Genomic DNA, 19,358 nt, shown 5'->3' with positions numbered 1-19,358 from the left:
CAAAACAAAAAAGTGAGTGTTAATGATCCCATCGAAGCCACTCAAGTCTCAATCTACTCTATGAAAAAAATGGTAGACCGCTAAACTAACTCACCAGACACTCACCTCCTCAGCTAAAACTATCTTCTTCATTCCCTCCTCTCTATAAATCAATGCTAATCTCTAGTTAATTGGATATCATCAACTTTACCACATAAAGTACCCAAGAATATAAATAGAGGATAACCAACTTTTTGTTTTAAAGAAATGGGTGTTATAGATATGGTCTTGTTTTGGGTGTTATTGGTCAATGCCCTTCTCATTGTTGATGCCTCTTCAAGAAATATGCCATTTGCTTACCAAAATGAAATGCAAAGGCATTGTAGCTCCACAAAGTACACCTCACTCTGTGTCCAAAACTTACGAGAGTTTCGACATGGATCTCTTGACGGTCTCGACTTTGTGTCTTTTCTTGTTAACAAGACTATCTCTGATTCCAATCTGCTAATTCCACCTCTCTCCTCGTCGATGGGTTCCTCCAAACTTGTTTCTCTGGAAGATTCCACTTATACGTTGCCTTCACCTTCGGTCTCAGGTACACATCATAATTAACATCTCTAGTTATAATAAAATTTTTGTTAGGAATCATCTATTTTGATAATTTTTCTCTTCCGTAACATTTGTTTATCTCTGTCTTTCATTTTAGTTGCTAACAATTTTACTCAAAAACATTTTAGATATAGTTTATGGTGTACGTAGAAAAATATGTGTATGCCAGAAACTATTATCTACTTGGTTACTAAACTAAAGAAGAATTCATAAAGTAGTTGAAGTATTTCTCTTTTATGTACCAAGTTACCTAATAATTTTGACAAAACACACAAGCTAAGTACAAATTCTCGGAACATAATATTCACAACTACTAATTTATTTTTAACTCAAACCGTTACGTGAAAAAAAGAAACTAATAAGCTAATTGGCATCAATAACGTTATACAGATTCTTGTGAACGGCTCATGAAAATGTCCACAAGACGACTTAGGCAAGCCATGGAAGCTCTCAATGGCTCATCGAGAAAGCGTCACACCAAACACGATGTCCAAACATGGCTCTCCGCTGCCATGACTTTCCAACAAGCTTGCAAAGACTCCATCCTTGACTCCGGTGGCTCCTCCTCCGCCTCTGCCATCAGCCACATATCACAGAAAATGGATCACCTATCTCGACTGGTCAGCAACTCCCTGACTCTGGTCGACACAATCATGAAGAATCCAAAACCAAAGACAAAGTCAACCGCTCTTCCCCGGTGGGTCACTGCCGGAGAACGGAGACTTCTAGTAGGTAGAGCAAGAGCACACGTGGTAGTCGCCAAAGACGGTTCCGGAGATTACCGCACCGTGATGGAGGCTGTCACGGCTGCCCATGGAAATGGTAGGTTCATAATTTACGTGAAAAGAGGGGTTTACAAAGAGAAAGTAATAATCCATAAACATGAGATTACTTTGATCGGAGAAGGCAAAGACCTGACGGTGATTGTTGGCGATGATAGTGCCACCGGAGGAACTTCTGTCCCGGACACCGCTACAATGAGTAAGTACATACACTCATTCATTCGTATACATAAATTGTTTATAACGAAACTTTGTTGTTTGATAATTAGAATGCAATTTTTGTAGCGGTTACGGGTGACGGATTCATTGCACGTGATATCGGAATCAAGAACATAGCAGGGCCTAGAGGACATCAAGCCATAGCATTAAGCATCACATCAGACCAATCAGTGTTATACCGATGTAGCATCTCCGGTTATCAAGACACACTTTACGCAGCTGCCTTGCGTCAGTTCTATAGAGAATGTGACATTTATGGAACTATAGATTTCATATTCGGAAACGCAGCTGCTGTTTTCCAAAGCTGCAACATATTCTTGCGTCGCCCTCATGGTGTCAAGGCCTATAATGTTATTCTTGCTAACGGGAGGACGGACCAACGTCAAAATACCGGATTTGCACTTCATAGTTGTAGGATCAGGACAGACTCAGATCTTTCGCCCGTGAAACATAAGTATAGCTCTTACTTAGGACGCCCGTGGAGAAAGTATTCGAGGGCTATAGTGATGGAATCATATATTGACGACGCGATCGCGGAGGGAGGATGGGCCGGGTGGTTAGACTCCGGAGACGAAGTACTAAAGACGTTGTATTTTGGAGAGTTCAAGAATTATGGTCCTAAAGCTAGAATTTCCAAGAGAGTGACGTGGGAAGGGTTTCATTCGATTGGGTTTGAAGAAGCAAATTATTTTAGCGTCGGTAAATTCCTAGATGGAGTTTCTTGGTTGCCCTCTACGGGAGTTCGTTTCACTTCCGGGATTTAGTGAAAAAAAGTAAAGAGAAGAAATGGAGAAGACGTCACTAATGGTTTTAAGTATAAGTTTAAGATTAAGATACAAATTTAGAGTTTTTACACCAAAAAAAAAGATACAATTTAGAGTTAACCATCGAATGTAAATTCAATTTGGTATGGTCATGAATATATTTGAAACTTAAATGTAAGACTTTCTTCTTTTTCTTTTGGTCAAACAAATGAAAGAGCATACCAAATTGTTAGTGATAATTGTTTATGATATTTTATATGAATACTAGATAAGGCCGCCTATTTAGGCGGTTGTAAGATACAAAAATAAATTTTTATCGATAATATTTGAATATTGTATAGCAATTTATATATTTTTCTTGATATTTAATTTAATAATTATTGGTGTAAACAAAATTTCAGTCTTATACATTTTATTTTAATTTTATATACACTCAATCTTATCAATGATATTTGAATTCTAGAAAGTAACCGACCATTATTCTATATTTAATTTAGTATCTAGAAAAAAAAAAAAAAAAAAAATTTCTATCTTACACCATTCAATTTTGTAATACAGTTTAACTATATATGTCATCATAATAAACTCGATTTAAATTCTACAACTTCATATTGAGTTTCATATCAAAATAATATTTATGACATATCAAATCTATATCCTAATTAGTATTAAAAATAATTAACAATTAACAAAACATAATTAATAGGCCTACGCATAATACCCAAACCCGAAGAACCGACCCGAAAAACCCGATCCGAACCCGGACCCAAAATTTTCAAATACCCGAACGGGTCTAAACTTCAAAACCCGAAAAACCCGAACCCAAACCCGAATAGGTATCCAAACATATCTCAAATATAAGTATATATTAGTTATATTTATACTTATATATATAAAATATTAGGATGTTTTGGATATTTTAGTTATTTTTGTGTATTTTTAGATATATTCAAGCAAAACTATTCGTGTTGTTTTGGGAATTTTTAAAATTTTCAAGTAATTTAATAGATTTGCAGACAAAATTTGATATTTCAATAGATAAATAAACTGGAATCCGAACCGAACCCGACCCGAAATCTTAAATTACCCGAACGGGTCCTAAACTTCTAAGTCCCAAAACCCGAACCCAAAATACTCGACCCGAATACCCAAACGCCTAGGGCTAATAATTAATAAAAAAACAGAAATCCACAAAAATATTTAGAAACCAAACATTATTGAATATTGTTTTTTATATATGCCGTAATCTCGTAAGTTAATTTTACATCATGCAAATTAATATTAAATGAGTTAAAATTAATAAATAAAAATATTCTCGTTAAAAATAATTGAAAAGTTAAATCCTATAAGCTAAGTTATTTTTCTCAAAATGTTCTATTTTCACTTATGATTACATTAGTTAAAGACAAATTTGTTAATTTTCCTTTTGTTGAATAAATGTTAATTGTTTATAAATATATAGATATATAAATTAGTATATGTATATTTGTTTACTTTTTAAGATTTTCTATTTTTTAAAAAGAATAAAAAAATAAATTTTGAATGAAATATGTAAACATCTGATCGTTTGACTTGACACGTTGCACGATCCTATGAGTTAGTAACTTTGAAAACCATACTTTATATAATAAGATACTACATTAGTAAATATTTGACTTGACAACGTAAGGACTAAAAATAATAATTTAAAACTTTATAATTAATAAAGCAATAAGGTTTATATTTCGGTGGTAAAGCAATTGATTGCAGATCAATAAGTCACCGTTTTAAATCCGATTAAATCTTATAATTTTTACAGTTTATCAACAATTTTTTATTAGAGCTTTATTTATACATTTGATTAGCTTTTAGCAACTAGTAGCTAACTAATCTTATATTTCAAGGTTCTAGCTCGCAATATTTCATTTTTAATAAAACATCTTTGACAAGTTTTTGTATATAATTCTTTAGCAAGTGAATATGTTTTTCTTTATAATTTCAAGGTTTAATTTGTTTGTGAAAATTGTTTTTGATAATTTATATGATTACTAAATAAGTAAACAATTGACTTGCTTATATTAGATTTCTTAGCAAAAAAACAATTAATGAAATAAACAATTTATGATTTTGAACTTATTAAAGCAATAAAGGTCCATAGCTCAGTGGTAGAGCAATTGACTGCAGATCAATAGGTCACCGGTTCGAACCCGATTGGGCCCTATATTTTTTCAGTTTACCAATATTTTTTTATAAGAGCTTTAGTTATATATTTGATTAGCATTTAGCGTCAAGTAGTTGGCTAATCTTATATTTCAAGGTTTTAGCTAGCAATTTTTCATCCTGAATAAAACAAATTTTGACCAGTTTTTATATATAATTCTTTAGCAACTGAATTTTTTTTTTAAAAAAAAATTCATGGTTTAATTTGTTTGTGAATATTTTTTTTAAAATAATTTATGTGATTTCTAAATAAGTAAACAATTGACTTAAATATATTAGATTTCTTAGCAAGAAAAAATTGATGAAATAAATAATTTATAATTTTGAACTTATTAAATCAATAAAGGTCCATAGCTCAGTGGTAGAGCAATTGACTGCAGATCAATAGGTCACCGGTTTGAACCTGGTTGGGCCCTATATTTTTTCAATTTACCAATAATTTTTTAGAAGAGCTTTAGTTATATATTTGATTAGCATTTAGCATCAAGTAGTTGACTAATCTTATATTTCAACGTTTTAGCTAGCAATTTTTCATCTTGAATAAAACAAATTTTGATCAGTTTTTGTATATAATTCTTTAGTAACTGAATTTTTTTTAAAAAAAATTCATGGTTTAATTTGTTTGTGAATTTTGTTTTTTAAATAATTTATGTGATTTCTAAATAAGTAAACAATTGACTTAACTATATTAGATTTCTTAGCAAAAAAAAATTGATGAAATAAATAATTTACAATTTTGAACTTATTAAATCAATAAGGGTCCATAGCTCAGTGATAGAGCAATTGACTGCAGATCAATAGGTCACCGGTTCGAACCCGGTTGGGCCCTATATGTTTTCAGTTTACCAATAATTTTTTATAAGAGTTTTAGTTATATATTTGATTAGCATTTAGCGTCAAGTAGTTCACTAATCTTATATTTCAAGGTTTTAGCTAGCAATTTTTCATCTTGAATAAAACAAATTTTGACCTGTTTTTGCATATAATTCTTTAACAACTGAAATTTTTTTAAAAAACTTTCATGGTTTAATTTGTTTGTGAATTTTTTTTTATAAATAATTTATGTGATTTCTAAATAAGTAAACAATTGACTTAACTATATTAGATTTCTTAGCAAAAAATAATTCATGAAATACATAGTTTATAATTTTGAACTTATTAAATCAATAAGGGTTCATAGCTCAGTGGTAGAGCAATTGACTGCAGATCAATAGGTCACCGGTTCGAACCCGGTTGGGCCCTATATGTTTTAGTTTACCAAAAAAAATTAAATATCATCTTGAATAAAGAAAATTGACAAATTTTGTGATATTTGTAATATTTTATTTTTGTTATAATAAGTGATTACTACATTGTTGGAATTGTGGTGGTTCTCGGCGGTCAAACACCTAGGTACCATTTGGTTGACATTCAAACACCTAGGTATCACTCGGCGGTCAAACACCTATTGTTTTTACAAAACGTTAATTTAGTGTTTTAAAAATATATAATTTTAAGTAAAAATAATTTAAAATAAAAAAATAATTTTGAGAATCCATAATTCGATCAACTTTGATAATATCTAACATTTATAATTTCATGCATTTAACTGAAAATTTAAAATTACTATGGTACTTAATTAATAATAAAAATGAGGAGGATTTTGTTGTTGTTTTTGAGTATTTTATAGAATAAGAATTTGGGCTTTAATAGCCTTTAAAGCCCAATATGATCAAGGCCGAGGAAAAGCTGACCCAAACGTAATCGAGACTTGTTGAAGAAGCCTTTGCCCTCATCGTCGTCTTGTATAATAATTTTGGTTGTGGCGCTTCTTTCAATTTGTTTTCAGTTTCGCCATTTCCCTCCACTCTCAAGCTCTCTTTTGCTTCTCTCGCTTTCTCTGGTGACCCGAATCTGCTCTGATTGAGAGAAATGACGACGATGGAGCAGCGTAGAAACCAGAATGCTGTCCAACAACAAGACGATGAAGAAACCCAGCACGGACCTTTCCCTGTCGAACAGCTTCAGGTTCAATTTCTGCAGATTTCTTTCATTTGTTGTGGAAATTTACCTTCGCAGTCTATACGCTTCATCAGATCTTGCGCTAATTGAAATGGGTTCGGCTTTAATTCACTAAAAATTTCTGCTTTTTTTGTACATCGCGATGTGAAATAGGTGTGAATCTGGGCGAGAATTGAGTTTCGCTACTGTCTGTTAGGCGAATTGGTTTTAGGGGTTCGTTTAATTCAGAAAAAAATCGACACTTTTTGGGGGTTTTATCCTTTTCTGGGGAACTTCTCTATTGCTGTGACTCCAGTGTCATATAATCTCTATAGTTCTTCTCAATTCGTGTTCATAAAAGGGAGATGCATCAGTGTGTTTTGTGTTATGATTATATGCTATTTCATCTCTTTAAATCTTCAAAACTTCAGGCAGCAGGTATTGCTTCTGTTGATGTAAAGAAGCTTAGGGATGCTGGTCTCTGTACTGTTGAAGGTGTTGCTTATACTCCGAGGAAGGATCTCTTGCAGATTAAAGGAATTAGTGATGCCAAGGTTGACAAGATTGTAGAAGCAGGTATTACACATGTAGAAACTTTTTGCTTTCCTTCTCTGTTAAATACATAACACCTCTTTGATACTCTTAGAGTTAATGTGTGTTCTTATTTGTGTTTTCTTCTGTGATAGCTTCAAAGCTAGTTCCTCTGGGGTTCACTAGTGCGAGCCAGCTCCATGCTCAGAGACAGGAAATTATTCAGATTACCTCTGGATCACGGGAGCTCGATAAAGTTCTAGAAGGTTGGTGCTGGTTTCTGGTGCATCTTATAACGGCATTTTGTTATTGTGATCTTACTTTGCCGTATGCTCAACAGGAGGTATTGAAACTGGTTCCATCACAGAGTTATATGGTGAGTTCCGCTCTGGAAAGACTCAGCTGTGCCATACACTGTGTGTGACTTGTCAAGTAAGAACCCTGTTCCTATACCACTCAGTTATTGTTGCTTATCTAGCAGAAATCAGTGATCTTGTCTTTCTTCTTACAATTTCCAAACCTGAGAAAGATATTCACATTAAGGTTCACGTTTGAATGATTAGCTTCCCATGGATCAAGGAGGTGGAGAGGGAAAGGCCATGTACATTGATGCTGAGGGAACATTCAGGCCACAAAGACTCTTACAGATAGCTGACAGGTATGTTATTCTTGTAACACACATGAGATCACAATAGCGTTCTTGAGACGGAATCATCTGTAAGAAATCAAATGAAATGATGCAGGTTTGGATTAAATGGAGCTGATGTACTAGAAAACGTTGCCTATGCGAGGGCGTATAATACAGATCATCAGTCAAGGCTTTTGCTTGAAGCAGCATCAATGATGATTGAAACAAGGTGTGTTGAGTTTATTTTGGTGTTCAGTTCCGTTATGTCTATCATGAGAGTGCTAACTTTTAAAGTTACGATGACCCTATTGGCACAGGTTTGCTCTCCTGATTGTCGATAGTGCTACCGCTCTCTACAGAACAGATTTCTCTGGAAGGGGAGAGCTTTCGGCTCGACAAATGCATCTTGCAAAGTTCTTGAGAAGTCTTCAGAAGTTAGCAGATGAGGTGAACATTCAGTACTAACTGTTTCTTTTCCAATATTGCTCTGAGACACCATCCTGAAGTATTCTCTCTTATGTTTAATGGCTCTAGTTTGGTGTGGCTGTTGTTATAACAAACCAAGTAGTTGCGCAAGTAGATGGTTCAGCTCTTTTTGCTGGTCCCCAATTTAAGCCGATTGGTGGGAATATCATGGCTCATGCCACCACAACAAGGTCTGTAATGTTTGCAAATTCGACAAATCCATGTTTCTTAGTGTTTTTTGTTAGGGTTCGTTAGGAAAGTGTGTTTGTTATGATAATTGATACAGGTTGGCGTTGAGGAAAGGAAGAGCAGAGGAGAGAATCTGTAAAGTGATAAGCTCGCCATGTTTGCCAGAAGCGGAAGCTCGATTTCAAATATCTACAGAAGGTGTAACAGATTGCAAGGATTGATGTTTTTGGCCACAACAATGCCTTGCTTCTCTCTGCCTTATGTGCTTTTTTTTAGCAACCCCTTCACTTGTATTGATGTCAAAAAACCGTTTTCTTTTGTTTTTGTTTTTAACTGTTGATCATAGTGTAAGCGTACAAGTAAGTGATGATGGAGCAAAAGAGCTTTGTAAGTAAAGTTTTTCGGGTAATGAACCTTTTGTGTTTCACAAACGCACACAGCCTCGTGGTTTATACAACACTACTAAATTTTAACCCACGGTATACCGCGGAGACAATTTATTTTTTAAAGTTACTATATATAAAAGTTTGCAAATTATATTTATCGTAAAAATATTTTTATTTTATAGTTTACGATTGTTATTAAGTAACGTCCCGCCAATCCGTCCCGTAAAAAAAACTCACTGATTTTATTTATGATATGTTTATGAATCATTGTCTAAATATTTTTTAATTTTGTAGTAATTAAATGCTATCTAATATCTCTGCGGTTTGATGATTATAATCGAATTATTATAGTCATGTAGAAAAACAATATCAAAATGATAATTTTGTAGTAATTAAATGATATTAAATATTTCGGAAGTTTTATTTTAATAACTAATCGTGTAGTTAATGTGAAGAGATTTTGGGAAGATTGTCAAATATTTAATTCAAAGATTTTCTTTCTAATTATCAAAAACAATTATTAAATGCCAGTGGCAGCCACTGTAAATAAATTCCAACTCTAGGATTTATTTCACAAAGTGGCTGCAAAAATGTATATATAGATATATTACTTAGTGAACAATCAAATATTAACTAACCATTACTTACAATTAGAATGTCTTATGGTTTATCATGTTTTTTATATACTAATAGGCATTTAATCACATTTCTTTTTATTTAACAACGAAAAATCCATATTATTACAATTTTAAAACATAAAAGCATCACCATCTCCAATGGTTTAATTAGTAATTGTGATTCACATATTGTGATTCTATAAACTCACAAATTGTGATTCGATAGAAGTCTAATTATTATAATAAAAATTGTCATAAGAACACTAAAATAGTTTATCATGTTTTTGTCATACTTTCTCAGATAATTTTCATTTTTTCTGTTGTTGACATCACCATCTCCAATATTCAAAACATGATTTGTTTGTACCTTTTTAGTATTAACAAAACTTTTGTTAGAATGACTCATCCTCTACATATATAAAAAAAAATCATTAGTATTTTTGTATCAAGTCTACAAATGATTTTCATTTACTTTATTCTTTTTTTTTACCAAACACATTTAGTTCTATATACTATTTATTCTTATTAACTAAAGTTACTCAGAATTATAGGTGTAACTGGAAAACTGGATAAAGAGAGAAAGAGAGAGAGTACATAACATAAGTCCTCGAAAGTGCAGCTATTCCATTAGCGGCCAGACAGCTGTTAGTATATATTGCTTCGTCACGGGCTCTTTTTTTTTCTTTTTAATTTAAAGATCCCTTAAAAAAATCTTTTTTGTTTTAAAGAAGAGAGAAATTGTGGTTTTGTTGCGTCGTCGTCGTCGTCTCTCTCTCTCTCTCTTCCCCGATCCAATCTTCTCCTTTGTCTCTCGACACAAACAAAGGAAACAGCTGAGAAAACTATTATCATCATCATCATCTCTCTCTATATCATAAACCCTTCTTTTTCTCTCTATCCTCTTCTTCTTCTTCCTCATATATACTTGTCTTCTTTTTTCAAATTTTACCAATTCGTAATCTCATCTTCTGTTTCATCTGCGAATCTGAGCTTCCTTCTTCGTTTCTTTGGAGCTTCTGGACTCGTGATCGGGTCTCTCTACTTGCTTACCTCTTTTCTCTTTCTATTAGTCTCTCGCATTTGTTCTCGATTCGATTGCAGCAGAAGAAACAATCACTACTGTTTGTTTTCGTCGGTTCTGGAAGATTTTTCTGGGGCTGCTTGATTGTTTTTGCAAGTCCATGGTTTAAATCTCGGGAGCAAGAGATTCGTGTTTTGCTTCAAACCCAACGATACGTGGTCAAAGTTTTAGAGTATCTTTGATTGAATTGCGTCTGAATTGAATTCGACATTTTATTTCGATTTTGAATATTGGTGAATGCTCCGGCGAGATTATTCTCTCAGCCCATCGGCTTGGGCTTAGATCTGTAAATCAAAAGGAACCAATAATTGAGAAATCAGCTATGACCTCATCGCCATCAGTGGAGAATGGCGGCTCAGGCTCCTCTGGATCATCTGCTCTTTTAGGCTGTATGCAACAATTCAAGCTCTTCGAGACTCAAGCGGTATTTTAAAACTTCCACTTTTGAGTATTTTCACTGCCATTTGATTGCTTTTTCTTGTCTCATGAATCAGCTATGAGATCTGTTTTCGTGTTGTACTATTGTTTCACTATAGATATTTGTAACTAACATGATGATATATATTTCAGAATTTCTATATGATTGGTTGGAACGGTAGTGGAGTATATAGAATACTTAAGATAGACCGGCTCGAAGCATCTGAGCTTAATCTCAGAGAGGATTCGACTGCGTATACCAAAAAAGAATGCTACGAGTTGCTTAAACGGATACACGAAGGAAACAAGGCGACTGGTGGACTGAAACTTGTCACTGTTTGTTATGGAATCATTGGTATGTGTTTTTCTCTCAAGTTTATGTTTACAGAAGAGTAGTAGATGGTTTTACTTTACAGATTTGTTCTCACAATTTGTTATTTTTTTTGGCATTTGCTCTCAGGGTTCATTAAGTTTTTGGGACCATATTACATGCTGCTTATAACTGAAAGAAGAGAGATAGGTGAAATTTGTGGTCACATTGTTTACGAAGTGTCAAAGAGTGATATGATTGCATTGCAACATTCTAGCGTGCTTTGCAACACTGCAAATTTAAGAGACGAGAACAGGTATTTTGATATATCTTTGGCTACATTATGCTTTTTTAATTTATATATATTTATTGCAATCCCATTGCTGAAGAAATGTTCTGTTTTTCGTTTCTGTTTGGTCGTTTCTGTTTGGTGAAAAGCGAGAGTGCACGGCTTTAGCAACATTGTACCATTCCATCCATTATATGTACTGAAGTCATTAAACTCTTGCGTTTCTCTATCTGATGTTTCCCACTTGTTGATAAATAGGTACAAGAGACTCCTGTGTATGGTGGACCTTACGAAAGACTTCTTTTTCAGCTATTCTTACAATATAATGCGAAGTTTCCAGAAGAATATATGCGACCATGAGAGTGGAGGTACTCTCTATAAGAAAATGTTTGTGTGGAACGAATTCTTGACTCGGGGAACTCGACATCACCTTCGGAATACCCTGTGGACTGTAGCATTGGTGTATGGGTTTTTTAAGCAGGTGAGAATTGTATGTTTTTCTGCACCTCACTTACTACCCAGAGGAAAGAAAGTTTGCCCGACTTCAATTGTTTTTCTTTTGTAGTCTTTTTATTTGTGTACCATTTTCTTTAGGATCACTATTTTGCTTCCCTAAATCAAGTCCTGTCTTGCCTTTTTTTTTTTTTTTTTTTTCATCAGTCCTGTCTTGCCTAAAAGGTCTGGAAAGAAGCTTTTTGTCTCATATGCAAATTTTTAATAGTTGACTATCAATTTTGATATACTTGGTCGTGCTACTTCAGATACAGCTATAATACTCTGGCATCTTTATTTTCATATACCTTCATAATCGCACAGTACTGTTTAGATTCATGGATGCTGAACCTTGTTTTGCTGTGCATGTAGACAATACTTTCCGAAGCTGGACGGAATTTCAAACTCACTCTTATTGCTAGGCGTTCCCGCCATAATGCTGGAACCAGGTATCAGATTTCATCACTCCCTAGTTTCCATTTCTGTGGTAAACGTGACTATTATAAGTCGCTCTGTATTCTACTTTTTAGCAGTAGCATGAAATCATTGCAAATAAAGTCCACACTGTTAATCAAATAAGAAGTTTTTCCATCTCGAGGGTCTTTTTAACATTATGAGATTTAAATTATATATCTTCACTTGAGGCATAAGGGTAGTTATTATGCTTATTTTCTCTTAAACTCCTTATGATTTTAGGTACTTGAAACGAGGAATAAACGAAAGTGGCAATGTTGCTAATGATGTGGAAACAGAACAGATAGTGTCTGAGGATGTTCCAGTAGACCGTCCCATGCAAATAAGTTCTGTTGTGCAGAATCGTGGCTCAATCCCTCTATTCTGGTCACAGGAGACCTCACGGATGAAAGTTAAGCCTGATATAGTATGTAAGTGTTATTATACTAAATAAAATACTGCCTGGTCATCTTTCTTCCTCCCTCTCTCTCTCTTTTCTTTGTGTTTAAACACCTCAATCTCAATCCCAGTGTCAAAAAGGGACCTGAACTATGAGGCAACTAGAGTTCACTTTGAAAATCTTGTGGAGCGTTATGGAGTCCCCATCATTATTCTGAACTTGATCAAGGTGAGTTGCCTAATCTAGCTTGTTTCACGTTCTTATCATCTTTCACGCCTAGTCCTCACTTCCCTGGGTACCTTGTGTATTGGCAAGTGACGCATCTTCTTACACCTTAATACCTTATTCTAGTTAAACTATCAATGAAACGAGTGTGTACTATATTTTTGATGCTCTCACACCTCGACGCTTTCACTGATATTTCTTGTTACTTTTGACAATCAATAGACCAACGAGAGGAAACCCAGGGAGTCGATTCTCCGGGCAGAGTTTGCTAATGCAATTGACTTTATAAACAAAGATCTGCCGGAAGAAAATCGGCTTAGATTCCTCCACTGGGACTTGCACAAACATTTTCACAGGTATCCTTTTAATTTGCGTTCCAGCTGCTTCAAATAATGAATATCTATCAATACATTTTTAGATAATAACCAGTTTTCTCTCTTCTTTGTCTTTATTTCAGCAAAACAGAAAATGTATTGGCACTTCTTGGAAAAGTAGCTGCCTGTGCTTTGATGCTAACAGGTTTCTTTTATTATCAACTTACACCAGCAATGAAGCTTGAGGGTTATATGAGCTTGTCTTCGTCTGAGTAAGCCTTTTTTTCGACTTCCTGTAACTTACTCGTTCATCATATAAATTCTTCTCCGAGTTATATGCAAAGTAGTTCACGCAATTATTCATCTAGAATAAAAGTCCTTTCCTGGCTATCTTCCTGCAAATTGGATAACTTGTTAATCGTCGCCAACCATTTGATTATTTGTTGTACTCTTTGAAAATGGGTAATAGCATGCAACTATTGCTTGGTGGAAAATGGTTTTATCGAAATATTTCTATTAGAAAAGTTATATTTTCCTGCAGCTATATAGTAAACACTTACAGTACTAATGTCTTTAAATTTGCAGTGCCGACACGTCTCCACATAATAGTTCTGATGATGATAGTAGGGATTATGACTCATTAGAGAAGAATTGCCGCCCAAGTAAGAATGTTGCAAATGGTGATTATGATGTCAAGCCTAGCAGGCTCCAGAGTGGAGTGCTGCGGACCAACTGCATAGATTGCCTTGATCGTACAAATGTTGCCCAATATGCATATGGTTGGGCTGCTCTAGGGCAACAGCTTCATGCTTTAGGAATTAGAGATGCTCCAACAATAGAACTTGATGATCCTTTGTCTAGTACTTTAATGGGGTTATACGAGAGAATGGGAGACACACTAGCTTATCAATATGGTGGATCTGCAGCCCACAATAAGGTATTATTATGCTTACTTTGTTTTTATAAGTCTTGACATGGCAGCAGACTAATTTTGTTCATGTTCATATGGAACTGTCTCATATTAAGTCTTCTGCTAGAGACAGTTAGTTGATACTAAACGCTGGACTGTTAATTATGCACAAAATAGATTCCATTTAGTCTCGGTTGGGAATGATTCATGACTGGCTCCATGAGATGATTTGTATCCCTTTTCTCGTCAACATTTTTTATTGTTTACAATTAAAATAACAAGCCTTACCTTAAAGTAAATCTAAGCTCATGAAAAATCTAGTGTTCTTTGTACATCCTTGTTGCTCGGTCTAACAACAGGAATCCGTCATGCATGCTGATCAATCATCTCTTATATTTGAACCTCTCTGTAGCTGACACTTTTCAGCTGACATTATTATTATGATCTGATTCTTATGTTAGAAGCAGCATATACATGATTGGCAAATTTTAAAATGTTTTTCTTTTTGAATTTTTGGAATTCATCATTTGTGATGATATTGCTGTAAGAAAATCTGGTCTATTTTCTGATCTTGGTCTTTGAAGTCCAAGAATTACAAGGGTTATGTGATCTATATTATATCTTAATCACAACTGTGCCCTCGTTATTTTACTGTCTTGGAAGGATATCAGACTTGGTGACAACAAACAAAAAAAAAAAAAAAAAAAAAGGATATCAGACTTAGTTAACATTCATTTTGTAATCTGTCTCATTGTTCTGCACTGAATTATGATGTATTGATCTTCTGCAGCCGACTCAAGTTCCCATTATGTTCACTATTGTTGGGATACACTTTGTTGATTCCTAGAATTTTTGGTGTGTAATAGGTTTTTAGTGAAAGGCGAGGCCAGTGGAGAGCAGCAACCCAGTCACAAGAGTTCTTGAGGACTCTGCAACGTTATTATAATAACGCATATATGGATGCGGATAAACAAGATGCCATTAATATGTAAGCTGCTCTATGTCACTCTCTCGTATATATCCATGTTACGCGATGATCTCTTAGAGTCTTACAGAAATTCTTTGGGCCTTTGTGAATTTCTATATGCAGATTTCTTGGTACTTTCCGGCCTGAACAAGGGAGCCAGGCGGTTTGGGAGTTGCGTTCAGATTCCCACTCTAATGGACGAAGTGGAGAGATAAGCATGGGGGAAGATGAAAAGTAGGTTCTGTGACTGCTAACTTGGATTTCATAAATTCAACAATAATATGCCTATATAATTAGTTGCTGTCATGTAGGTAGAAAGGTTTTGAGGTTTCCATTTTCTTCTTTAGACATATTTTGATGATTTATGAGTCACATGAGTTCTAATATCTTATACCTATTTGCTATGCATTAAGTTTACGAATTTGAAAAATATAGGCTCTACATATCTCGACATTATCCATTCACTGGAATTTTATTCTCCACCATAACTTCCAGTTTAGATCCTACAAAACTGTTGTGACCCTAATCATACGAAATTAACATAGGATTTAGATACAAGGAGGTATGGGCTTTTGTTATAGACATATGGGGTCATGGGAAACTAGGATTGGTTTGTTAACTGCATCGAACTGTACCAAAATCTGTACTCTCTGCTAGCTTAAGAATGCTCTGTTTTTTAGTATATGAAGTTTCCAACTCTATTAGCCTTCCTCTAAAAGTGAACAAAAATATATTGATTTTGTTTCGCATCTATATCATAGCTCTTATTACTGTGTTTCCAGGTTTCTTGTAAAGAGGTGCTTATCAGATGGGAATATTCTCCATGAAAGTCACACTCCGATGTCTGCAATGAGTAGAAAGAATGAAAGCATATCACATAGAGGTTTTGTGTCGTCACACCAAGTGACTCGTACTCATATAATTTCAGAATCATCACCAGATATGCCAGCTGCCGGTGATGTAACATTATCGAGGTTTGTTTAAATCTTTCTTACATTTTTCTTCATTATAGCTAGATAAAATATGTACTGCTGGTACATTTAGCTTGAGTGTCCATGCTGTGTATGCATTATAATTTTCCTGGGTCAAGCTCTATTGTGCTTGTCAATTCTATCCATGATTATAGCTCATATATTATTCATGAGGTGGTTGTCTTTACTCTTTATGCTTCATGTAGCTTAAGATTTTGTGTGTACTAGTACATAATAATACTCGTCTTTGTTGTTGGTCTTAATATTCAGCTATAAAATCTTTGTAGGTGTACTCCGTCAATGCCTAGCACACATTTTTTTGGAGATGTCCAAAAAGTTCAACATAATGGTAGTAGCTCCATTTACTTGTCCGAGCAAGAAGATATGTCTAGTGTCTCAAATTTCGTTGATATTGAGTGGCTTTCGTCGTCAGAAAATCTATGTGAGAACGATCACTTGTCCAGGTAAAATTACTGTGCACTAAAGAGATCAATTCACGATTTTAAGCAGTCAATAGAGCAACCAGATGTCGTCACATAGAAGCTTAAAATTTCACATCTATAGCATTATATCGTCCATCAATCTAAAAATCCATCTGATTATGTTCCATCTGAAAATGTTAAAACCAAAATTTTCAAATATCCATCTGCGTATGTCTAATATAACAATAATATTCATCATGAATGATCAACAATTTTTTTAATCACGGTTTGGTCAATTTTACTGTGCAAGTCTCATTGCATTATTTTGGCAGGCCGTCAGCGCTTACAATATATTCAACCGCAGAGACGTCTTCATCAGAGAATATCATCACTGAAGTAAAACAATTGACGCCAGCTATGAGAGAGAGTGGATCAAGCAGCAGGAAGGTCAGACTTCCAAATTCGACTTTGCATATCTCCCTAGCTAGTTTTGTACAGTGAGAGTTGGTGTTACTTAAATAAGCATGTGCGATATACTTTCTGACATCTAGCTTGCATTTTTATCCATATTATATCTTCTCTGAAACCTGGATGAACCATTTTCCACCATTGTCTAAAACTGGAAACACGGGAACTAAGTGTTGAACGAGCTCAGATTGTAAGCAGATGCTATACTAGGATTTAACGAGCAGAGTATATCTAAAAGCTAAACCTGTCACAAATAGACGGTTCTGTTGACCCTGTTCTATTACTAAGCATGTAGTCCTTGTCTTAGAACGTTAAATTAATATGAAATGGCTGGAGTCTGGCCAATCTGTATTAGTTAATCTAGTGAAGTACTCTCAGCAGTGTGATTTCATACGGTATTGTATCATTTCATATATCTCACAGCACTCGGATTGTTCGATTATTTTGAAAGGCGTATACTGTCATTTGGTTTCTTCACTTGAAACTCAACCGGATTTATTTCCTTTGGCAGGGAAAAGAACCAGTGGAAACCGAACTGTCTGTACACACAAAGATTCGCGATGATTTCCCAGATAGCTTCAAACAATGGGTAGCATACGGGGAAGCACTCTGCCATTGAAGATCTCTCAACTTTCCATTTCCAACAAAGAACATACTTTGCTTTCACCAAACTTAAAAGTCTTCTGAACATTTGGGTATAACGGTGCAAACATGGAGAAGCGACTGGTGGAAAGATCCTCAGTACCATGTATATGAGGCTTCACGGTGACGACCGAACGGTCAAAAGAGATAGAACTATTAAGAGGAGCAAATACTAAATAAGCTGAGAAGTTTGAGTTTGCAGTCTTGCAGAGAAAACGAAAATTTCATCTTTATGGAGAGAAGAAATTAAACTTGTGATAATCTGAGACTTTTGTTAGGGTCTTTTTTTGGGGGGTTTGAAGTCTGTTGTAAATATCTGTATCATTTGTTAATCCATCTCGTAAGGTCTTTACTATTCGTAAAAAAAAAATCCATTCGTCTAACCTGTAGTCGCTTCAAAACACAACTGCATTTTTGCGTTTCGCGGTCTGGGGAGAGTTCTAAATGCTAATTTTCTGTTGGTTTTGACTGGCCTGCGATTTCATTGGTTTAAGAACTAATCTTCAAATAGTTAAAGAGGATCTTTCAGGGCTTGTCCTTTTGGTTTTGAGCCAAGTTACAAATCGTTCGACATCTTTCAGGGATCCACACCATCCTTGCATTGCCTAACTCGACCAAATGATTCTCTTTTGAATAGCATATAGAACTGTTTGATGTGAATGACATTATTATTTGTTTTCATTGTTCCTAGAAAGACAAATTCCTAATTTTATCCATATTAATTTCAAATTATATTAAATCTTTTCTTAATATAGATGAAATGAGAGTATTATTATTTTGTTTCAAGTCTTAATCCGAGGAGAAAAATTTCCGACCTACCATGTTAAGTCATATATAAAAGCTATATGTAGTCTGAAGTTTCCCAATTCTTCTTTAAAATGCTAGAAAAAAACATATCATAAAAAATTACACACGTAGAATGAGGGGAAAAAAATAAACACGCAAAAAATCAGACACTAGGATTTGTCTCTGACGAAATTATAAAATTTCCTAGATGGTTATCATACAATGGCATATATTTGCGTCTTTCATTTGAAGAACAGAAAAATACAAACCCTCCATTTTTTTTTAAAGAAAAGCAACGTGACCGATATTGTGGTTTGTTAAAGAAAATGATGGATGATTGAATATAGCAAAAAAACTTTTTACTATTTCTTTGTTTCTTGAACCTGTATCAATTATAGAAGAAGATGTAACTTCAATTCCAGAAATTAGGCAAACCTAATGGAAATCATGTAATGTTTGACAACTACCTAAAAAAACAAAAAAGGAATTTCATACTTTTGAAAAATGCATTTTTTTTGTAAGTCACATTTTATGCTATTTTTTTCTAATTACTTTCATACCATCATTATAAATTTGAATTAGGAAATTTATGAATATAATGGATTTGATTGGTGATATAAGAAATGGTGACATGCCAAGAGTTTCTACTTTTTAGTTTCAAACAAAGATTTGTAATATTTAACAAAAAAACAGTGTAACATAAAAACACTAATTAGCTTGTAGAGACATGAATGAACTAATTAAATCACAAAAAAATTATAAAACTTTATCGTCTGCGCATAAAAATTTATTGCATGTTTTACTTTTCTTCCTTTTGGAACTTCTTTAGGTTATTTAGTATAATATTTACTTCTTTTTTAAAT

At 34.2% G+C, this 19,358-nt stretch overlaps 3 protein-coding genes and 4 non-coding genes across 9 annotated transcripts; all 7 read left to right on the top strand.

Annotated features, from left to right (window-relative positions):
- Window positions 1–174: 174 nt before the first annotated feature.
- On the top strand, window positions 175–2,589 carry AT5G20860 (Plant invertase/pectin methylesterase inhibitor superfamily; the record flags this gene model as incomplete). Of its 2 annotated transcripts, NM_122093.1 has the most annotated exons (5): window positions 247–574; window positions 979–1,410; window positions 1,495–1,569; window positions 1,656–2,288; window positions 2,364–2,434. In NM_122093.1, the coding sequence occupies 5 exons, from the start codon at window positions 247–249 to the stop codon at window positions 2,432–2,434; spliced, it is 1,539 nt and encodes a 512-aa protein (NP_197586.1). The 2 variants fall into 2 exon arrangements, with proteins under 2 accessions (NP_001331066.1, NP_197586.1); NM_001343689.1 differs by having other exon boundaries at window positions 175–574; window positions 979–1,569; window positions 1,656–2,589.
- Window positions 2,590–4,480: 1,891 nt separating this feature from the next.
- On the top strand, window positions 4,481–4,552 carry AT5G20858. The gene has a single exon. It is a non-coding gene; the product is annotated as a tRNA-Cys (tRNA).
- Window positions 4,553–4,896: 344 nt separating this feature from the next.
- AT5G20856 lies at window positions 4,897–4,968 on the top strand. Its single transcript has one exon. It is a non-coding gene; the product is annotated as a tRNA-Cys (tRNA).
- A 341-nt stretch (window positions 4,969–5,309) lies between these two features.
- On the top strand, window positions 5,310–5,381 carry ATC2. Its single transcript has one exon. It is a non-coding gene; the product is annotated as a tRNA-Cys (tRNA).
- A 341-nt stretch (window positions 5,382–5,722) lies between these two features.
- AT5G20852 lies at window positions 5,723–5,794 on the top strand. Its single transcript has one exon. It is a non-coding gene; the product is annotated as a tRNA-Cys (tRNA).
- A 561-nt stretch (window positions 5,795–6,355) lies between these two features.
- Window positions 6,356–8,833, top strand: RAD51 (RAS associated with diabetes protein 51). 2 transcript variants are annotated; one of them, NM_122092.3, is made up of 9 exons: window positions 6,358–6,559; window positions 6,964–7,108; window positions 7,219–7,329; window positions 7,404–7,495; window positions 7,627–7,721; window positions 7,807–7,920; window positions 8,009–8,138; window positions 8,226–8,347; window positions 8,443–8,833. In NM_122092.3, exons 1-9 carry the CDS (start codon window positions 6,464–6,466, stop codon window positions 8,564–8,566), a joined length of 1,029 nt encoding a protein of 342 aa, NP_568402.1. In that variant the 5' UTR covers window positions 6,358–6,463; the 3' UTR covers window positions 8,567–8,833. The 2 variants fall into 2 exon arrangements, with proteins under 2 accessions (NP_001332342.1, NP_568402.1); NM_001343688.1 differs by having other exon boundaries at window positions 6,356–6,559; window positions 8,226–8,793.
- A 1,147-nt stretch (window positions 8,834–9,980) lies between these two features.
- Window positions 9,981–18,332, top strand: AT5G20840 (Phosphoinositide phosphatase family protein). Its single transcript, NM_122091.3, has 16 exons — window positions 9,981–10,853; window positions 11,000–11,201; window positions 11,307–11,472; window positions 11,704–11,926; window positions 12,310–12,386; window positions 12,634–12,821; window positions 12,921–13,018; window positions 13,238–13,371; window positions 13,473–13,601; window positions 13,915–14,266; window positions 15,106–15,227; window positions 15,330–15,440; window positions 15,989–16,180; window positions 16,465–16,641; window positions 16,932–17,046; window positions 17,579–18,332. Exons 1-16 carry the CDS (start codon window positions 10,752–10,754, stop codon window positions 17,684–17,686), a joined length of 2,496 nt encoding a protein of 831 aa, NP_197584.2. The 5' UTR covers window positions 9,981–10,751; the 3' UTR covers window positions 17,687–18,332.
- The last annotated feature ends 1,026 nt before the right edge of the window (window positions 18,333–19,358 follow it).

Source organism: Arabidopsis thaliana, chromosome 5 (assembly GCF_000001735.4).
Source record: "Arabidopsis thaliana chromosome 5, partial sequence".
In the NCBI taxonomy this organism is placed as follows: Eukaryota; Viridiplantae; Streptophyta; class Magnoliopsida; order Brassicales; family Brassicaceae; genus Arabidopsis; species Arabidopsis thaliana.
The sequence above is the reverse complement of the archived record's forward strand: the minus strand, read 5'-3'. Positions and strand labels throughout refer to the sequence as shown.